The sequence below is a fragment of the Hippocampus zosterae genome, chromosome 10 (assembly GCF_025434085.1).
Source record: "Hippocampus zosterae strain Florida chromosome 10, ASM2543408v3, whole genome shotgun sequence".
Lineage (NCBI taxonomy): Eukaryota > Metazoa > Chordata > Actinopteri > Syngnathiformes > Syngnathidae > Hippocampus > Hippocampus zosterae.
Genome location: NC_067460.1, coordinates 18,425,373 through 18,432,879, shown reverse-complemented (window position 1 = coordinate 18,432,879; position 7,507 = coordinate 18,425,373). Strand labels below are relative to the sequence as shown.

Below are 7,507 nucleotides of genomic sequence, written 5' to 3'. Positions count from 1 at the left end.
TGTGAAAGTCTTCAGAGTAATTTGTCGTATTTCTAAAGGGTGCAGCTTTCAGTTGATATGGACGGAGGCAAGATTTGATGTCCTCTTTTATTTAGTATCTGTTGGAAACTAACGCTCAATGTTCAGACGGCACAATTTGTCATTTCAAAATGTTTTATTGTACAAGTAATAAGAAAATACAGTAAAATCATTCAAATAAACGAAAAGTAAAATCTTAAAAGTGCGTAAAATAAATTTTAACTGAACAGTCATGTTGAATTGCTGAAAAACTCACACCATCCTCTTCTTCATCTGCAGGGTAAAAAAAGACCACAACCTTGCAACCAGAGTATTCGGCAAGCTAGCTTACTAAAAAAGCTTCCAGTCCAACAAAGATATATACTAAGATAATATGTGCTATTGAATTTAGGCTACATCAGTTTTGCTTACTGAACAGTCAAATGAACATCGCATTATGCCATTGCGTTTGATCAAATCTGCCTCTGATAGTGTGTGACTTCACTCCAAATGATTTCATTTCCCATAGGATGCACCCTGAATGACAACTCAAATCAATAAGTAAACGCTGGTGATAGGAAAATAACCCTTGTATAGACTGTTGCTAAAAATATAGGTAAACTAGAAGACAAAGCATGTGGCATCCATTGGTACTAGTACGGCCAAACGTTGCAAAGCTGCAAACAATGAAATTGAGCTGCCCCTAGGGGAAACCCCAGAGGAGATTAAATCTACAAATTGGCATATACTGTATCTCTATACTGTCATGATTCAGTTTATACAGTATTGGTTTCAAAATAAAGATGATTGGTAGTAATACGAATATGAAATGGATGCCTAGAAAATCCTTTCATGTGTACCCAAGAAGGAAGGCATGTTGAAAGTGAGAAAACTCGCCATCTAGTGAGCTATTGGGGAAACTGTTTGCTGCTCAAGCACAACGAAGGCCTGGAGTGGTACTTTTGAGTAAAAAGGGCCTCCGAAATATGAATGTGGATTAATTAGGGGATTAGAATTTAGTTGTCGCAAATCTGCAACACCTGCCCCGAGAGTTTTTTATTTTTATTTTTTAACTGGCTGTCTTGGTCATGGGGGAACAACACACGCGAACATCCACAACAAAACGGTCGTCTTTTAACATTATACTGACAATGATAAACACTTCGGGTCAACTTTACTAGCTAGATGTGGTTAGCGTGGCGAAGAACTGGTGTTGTTAAAGCCAACTTACCCCAATAATTAAATCATAAATTCCACGCTCAACGTAAAAGCGCGACTGCTCGCTGACTTTATACACTGACGTGAATTCAACGGTCTATTCAACGCGTACGGCGTTTTAAAACAGGCAGATAAAGTTAAATCAGCCAATCATTTATAGCTGAAGGACGTTTTTCAAAATAAATGACTCTGATTGATAAACGTCCGGAAGTTGAATTATCGTACGCTGTTTTTTTCGGCTAGGACAGCCAGTGGTGAGAAAGCGAAGCGAAGAATATCTGAGGACTTGATATTAAACATAAATCATCTGTCCACCATCTTATCCTATCCTCACAAGGAACCAGCAACAGATTTCTACTTAACCTATCGATACATTCTGATGAGTATTTTTGTGAAGCGGAACAGTAAAGGACTTTTTTAATTGACAAGGTATACTTTGCATAAATCAGTGAATGCAATTCACGTGTTTTGCACCACAGTTCGTGGAAGACTTAAACGGATAGTGTGTGACTGTGTACATGTTACCATGGAAACGCATTGTTGACTGCAGGAGGTAAAGGTCGCGCTAATTTGACATTTCTGTTTTTTGTCACGATAATAAACGAACAAATCGCGTTGGTTAATTGATTTTTTTTACACATTCGACACATTGTGTGTAAAGACGTGTGTAAAACAACTGCATTCCTCGTAAATAGCAGTTGAGCATTGCTTTCCTCGGCGTAAAATGGTACGACTGGTGCGTGCCTTCATCTTGTGGCTCTTTTGTCACAGATGTTAGAAGATGATGTGTGGAGCTCCAGTGGATTTATCTTTTAAAGCCATCAGCAACTTGGCAGGTAGGACATTCAATTGTACTATTTTACTTACTTATTTTACTCATGCTCTTTCAAGCTTTTCAGGACATTCCTCCCGAGTACACTACCGAGTTTACTTTTGTGTTTCTTTGACAGCTGTACATTGCAGTGTGACATTTTTTTTTACTAAGGTATAGACTATTTCATCTAAGTCACTATTTAAGAACATCTATAATATTGTACTGCAGACTTAATGGAGCGAAATTGTGTGTTATGTTTGCATGTCCAAATTACCACCCAAATCTCCAAAAGTTAGTCTATGTGCCAATGCTACTTTTTCTCAAAAAGGTCCATTTATATTTTGATTAATTTTAAATGACTGATTACAAAAAAAACATTTAGCAATGCCTGAAGTTCATTATTCATTTGTATTCAGATACGGAGTCAGAAGAACCAAGCAGATGTCTGCGACCTTTAAAGAGAAATTCAGTAGGAAAGTTCCAAAGTGGCTCTCTTCGTCTGAATAACAATCATATTACAAATCTCTTTGACCTTCACAAGACTATCAGCCACTTCATGGCTGAACCGTCACTGCTCGCCTGGCTGGACCTTTCGTTCAACCGCATCACAAATATAGACAAAGTGAGCTCTTTTTATTTTATTGAACATTCACACAAACGTTTTGGAGATTCTTCGAGCAGATGATAAGTGATCTTATATGTGTGTTCCAGGTTTTGTGTGAACTACCCCAACTGCGGGTTTTGTATCTTCATGGCAACCGTATTTTTTCTCTATCAGAGGTAGACAAGCTACGGAATCTCTCTCATCTACACACCATCACCTTACATGGAAACGTCATTGAAACAAACAAGGCCTACAGGTTACAAATAAATCATTAAGTGCATACTTATTTTCCTCTTTGTGGGTTCGAACACAATTTATTTTCAAATAACTACTTGTATTTTTTTTGTAAAGGAGTCATGTGATATCTACTCTGCGTGGATTAAAGACGATGGATTTCAGTGTTGTGACCCCTCAAGAGCGAGCCTTGGCACAGATATGGCACCACAGGACCAGCCCCGGCAAACAAAATAAGGAAACTCTTAAGTGACTGTGTTTGAAGCCGCAACTATTTAACTGTTTCACAAGATCTTTATTGAAAGGCATACAAGATAAGGAAAGATTTGTCTTAAAATTATTCTTATAAATACAGCCGTGATTTTCACGTTTTTCATTTCATATTATTGAAATTAATGGTGGTACTAGTTTTGAATGAATGAACACTGAAAATTCCAATTCAACACATTTTGCACACCATCCCCTGCACTAGAAATAGCAAAGAAAGCACAAAATGCACAACCAATATTGGCAAACCTGCACCCTTGCGTCAAGTTTCTAAATGCAAATCAAGCTTGCATTAGACCCCGATGTGCAAAGTGATGCCAGATTCGAAATCTTCAATATTTTTTTTTTGAACGTACTTTGGGTTTTTTTGCGTCAACATTTTTTTAGTTCAGGAATGACGTGATGTCTGCGCTGGATGTCAGGAGTGAGCCGTGGTGAAAGCGCTATATAAATCAGCATGTATTGTATTGTATTGGTCTGACCCCACAGGAGCAAAAGAAATACTTCTACAGTAGTGACAGTGTTCCAATTCGCAACTGTTTTCCAAGACCGTTATTTAAAAAGTGTGTACTTATCATTTAAAAATACATTAGGTCCATTTTAAATTTGTCATACATTGATAACATGTAGAAAAATGTCGAACACAATAGCTGTTGAAAGTTTTTAATGACTTGATAAACAAACTTTTTTGGTACTAGCCTAAGATATTACAAATATATTTCAGGTAGTATTACATATCATTGAAACAAAACAAAAGCTGAATCCCAAAAAAAAATTACCAGGAACCCATTGCAATAAGCTCAAATGTGCGGCTAGAATAATCACAGCCTTGCACAAGATCCCTTTAGAGCATCTCACTGTTCGGACTTCCTCGACAAGACCCCCTTGGACTCCGAAGAGCAGTACGTTTAAAAACACAAAATAAATAATCTCACAAAGTTCTTGGATGCTTCAATCTGTTGTTGTACATTGGATTGTTAACACTCTCAGCACAAAGCTACAATGGTTAGTTTTCAATTAATACAAACAAATCACTCATATTACAATCTGCAGCAAAAAAGCTTTGCTTGAAAGCGAACGAACAGCCCTCAAAGTGTTGTTGGTTTTCAAAAAAACGGTTGTCATGACCGGAGATCACAGCCAATTGTGAACTTTCCACAAAAACACCTTCTACAATCATCTTCAGCTTTAGAATTAGCCGGAAAATTCTGTACAAAGGCAAAAAAATAATACACATCTGTTCTGAAAGCCCACATCCCAACTCCCCCTCCTGCCCCCCCGTCCCCCCAAACTGCAGGCCTCCAGTGCTGTACAGGTTTTATGGGATTCGCATCCATATCAAACTTCAGGGTAGTGAAGCTTATTGTATCTTCGCCAGTGGGAAGAGACAAAATAATGGCCAGTCATTTAGCCTCACAGAAATTCATGTGTTGAGTCATGTGCCCTGAAGACGAAATGATTAGCAATAACGGTTTTTCCTATTCGGTTCAAAGCAATTATCATCTAATTCTTCAGATGGATATCTAAAATGCATCATTGTAAACACAAATGACAACAAAGAACAGCTATCAGGATCAATAATAGGACGTGCACATTTTATTTTGACTTCAGCTCTGCTTCAGGGGGAAGCCAATATTGAAGATGCGAGGTGACAGAATAACTCCTCACTGACTTTCGATTTGGTACAGTGTAACGAGATTGCGTTTGTGGAGCGTTTGTGTCGGTGTCTACGGTGCATTTAGAGGCAGAGACGAGAAGCACAAGACAACTGCATAAATGGGTGTAGTGAAGGGTCTAGTCGCGGGCGTGACGGGGACAGACTCGAATGATGGGAGGAGCGATACGCAACCCAGAGTTGTCAGATCAAGGAATGACAAACTGGACCACTAGTTCCTCTTTAGCATCTACTTTGATTTGAGAGATTGCACTGAAGGCATATGCCGCTATCTTGGATACCTGAGAGGAAAAAGCAGAAAAGAACGGCATTACTCAAATTCATATTCAATCCGGTGCAGCATTTTCAAAGCATGACACATCCCAGTGACAACTTAATAGATGTGAGGATGTGTTGTGTGTGACTACCTGCTGAACATCCGAGTATGGCACCAGGTCACTGGCGAGCACTTGGTGGGGCTGGCTAGTGAGGGAGGGGAGAGCCAGGCCTTTCGTCTGGGGCATACTGTTGCTCAAAACGGCAAGCTTTGTGCTGGGGAGGCGAAACAAACAAATGAGTTTCATAAGCATTTTGTGACGGGTGCAGGCAATATTTTGGTTGACTCAATTGGCTCTTCTCAGTGACTGAGGATGTGCTCGAGTTGAAAATATTGTTTCTAGTTCGCTCTTTTATTTTGGCATTCTTCACTTTTTCATCTGCCATCGTGCAGGGTTAGGACCCAAAGCATTTGATAGGGAGGTTCCTGTAAAAATGTCATAAAAGTAGTTTTCAGAAATTATGGAAGAGTTTGTCTTCACTCAGCCCAGCCAAATAGCACTTGTCTGTTGAGGAATTGTTGAGGAACATGTGAATTAAGCATGAACAGAGTACCAGTACCGGTAATTGAATTCCAAACAGGACAACCTTAAAAAAAAAGTTTGAAGTATACCTGTATTGCCGAGCTTTGTCCATATATTCATGCTGTTCCATCATGACGGAGTCAGCTGCCGACACATCAATGATGTTCCTGCACGACAAACGAGTGTTTATTGAGTTTATTGCCTATCGGACTGAGTCAGCTGTTGGGTGGATCACAATCTTACTGTGCCGTTTTGGTGAGGATGGATGTGAGCAGGGCCTGTTCGTCTGTTCGGGCTGAGGGTACTGTTGGTGTGATCCAGTCGGTGCCATTTGGGGGTTTGCTGACAGGGTTTGGGTGGGTGATCAGCGGCTTGCGTTCGTTATCCTATTGGTCGGGATGTCAAACGTTAAGTATTCAATGGGATTTTATGTTAACCAAATGGTCAAACTGTTTTAGTGAATACATAATATGACAAAGTTGACGTTTTTAAGCTGTCTGCTATTTCAGTGCATTTTACTTAGGACCAAAAAAGGCAACTAAAACATTAAACTCGTTCTTAAAACTGACTGAAATTAAAAATCAAAAGTTAAAGAAGTAAAAACTGACTACTGAAAAATCCCAAACTAGAATAAGATTGGTAGACGGCGTGAGTACTTTTGCCACCTCCGGTTACAAACTCGACTAGATGAAGCTGAAAAAAGGCATCTATGATACAGTTGAAAGTACAATGTAGCAGCATGCATGTTTCCTCAAACGGAATTTGAGGAAGACCTTGAGTCACACGGCACAACACAAATTGGGAACTTAGAATTATCTTGTGATCTTTGTTAGACAGCAGCCACGCCAATAAGGGTTCGTTCTTGCTTACGCGTCCCAGCAATGTGGTCACTGGGAGTAACTTCACTTTAATATTGATTAACATACATGGACAAGCAACTCGTTACATCTTTAGCTACTTTCAGCAGTTCTCATTTCCGCCGTGTGCAATCAACAAACACTTGGCCTGAGCTAAGCCGTCGCTGAGCGTGCTAAATGTCTTTTCAAAGTGAAATTGCGGAATAACCACTTTTAGTAAACAAGCATTCCATTAAATCGCCTGTCCTGAGTCTGACAACCGTTTAGGGTCGAGTCGTGCACGCACAATCGCAGAACAAAATCTATGGAGCTAGTTTTAGCAAGCTGAACGGCTAACTACCTGGTCTGCCGACTCGTTGTCGCTGCTGTAACAACAGCCCATGGCAGCGTCCGGTACCCTGCGGCTTCCCGGTTTTCACGCACAAAGCAGCCGTGATTGTCCGCGCCAACAATCATACAATTCGGCTTGGTGGTTATTTGCTCTTCATCAAAAGGGAGTTCGAGACTTCGCCAGCTACTGTCGGGGTGGGCACAGCAGAGCAGCCATCACATGACAGCTGCACTGCGCGTGCAACAAAATACGTCACTTCCGGAGGATGTCACAGTGCAGTTTAACAAACGTGACGTCAACGTAAACCTTTTTGCAGACTTAAATTTTTGTAATATGTTTACTGTATTTTGTTATTCATAAACGGAAGAGGATTAGGGCCAACGAAGAAAGAAAAAATAAGGTTGGCAAGATTCTGACTTTTAAAGTCAGAATTCTGACTATAAAGTGAGAATTCTGAGATTAAAGTCAGAATTCTGCGATTAAACTCAGAATCTTGCCAACCTTATTTTTTCTTTTTTCGTTGGCCCTAATCCTCTTCCGTAATAAACAAACCTAACTTATACACACACGTTTAAATATAGTACACAGCATTAATTCATGTTAATTACTTCAAAATTTACTTTTATGTGAACATCGGTAAGGTTTTCAATGGAATGATTTGAAGGCCTCTC

At 39.7% G+C, this 7,507-nt stretch overlaps 2 protein-coding genes across 2 annotated transcripts; one reads left to right on the top strand and one right to left on the bottom strand.

Annotated features, from left to right (window-relative positions):
- The first annotated feature begins 1,715 nt into the window (after positions 1-1,715).
- On the top strand, positions 1,716-3,221 carry lrrc51 (leucine rich repeat containing 51). Its single transcript, XM_052077611.1, has 5 exons — positions 1,716-1,768; positions 1,987-2,051; positions 2,446-2,651; positions 2,741-2,889; positions 2,985-3,221. Exons 2-5 carry the CDS (start codon positions 1,997-1,999, stop codon positions 3,118-3,120), a joined length of 546 nt encoding a protein of 181 aa, XP_051933571.1. The 5' UTR covers positions 1,716-1,768; positions 1,987-1,996; the 3' UTR covers positions 3,121-3,221.
- A 560-nt stretch (positions 3,222-3,781) lies between these two features.
- lamtor1 (late endosomal/lysosomal adaptor, MAPK and MTOR activator 1) lies at positions 3,782-7,088 on the bottom strand. Its single transcript, XM_052077610.1, has 5 exons — positions 6,846-7,088; positions 5,892-6,034; positions 5,738-5,815; positions 5,217-5,340; positions 3,782-5,090 (listed from the first exon to the last, which is right to left on the bottom strand). The coding sequence occupies exons 1-5, from the start codon at positions 6,885-6,887 to the stop codon at positions 4,998-5,000; spliced, it is 480 nt and encodes a 159-aa protein (XP_051933570.1). The 5' UTR covers positions 6,888-7,088; the 3' UTR covers positions 3,782-4,997.
- Positions 7,089-7,507: the final 419 nt, after the last annotated feature.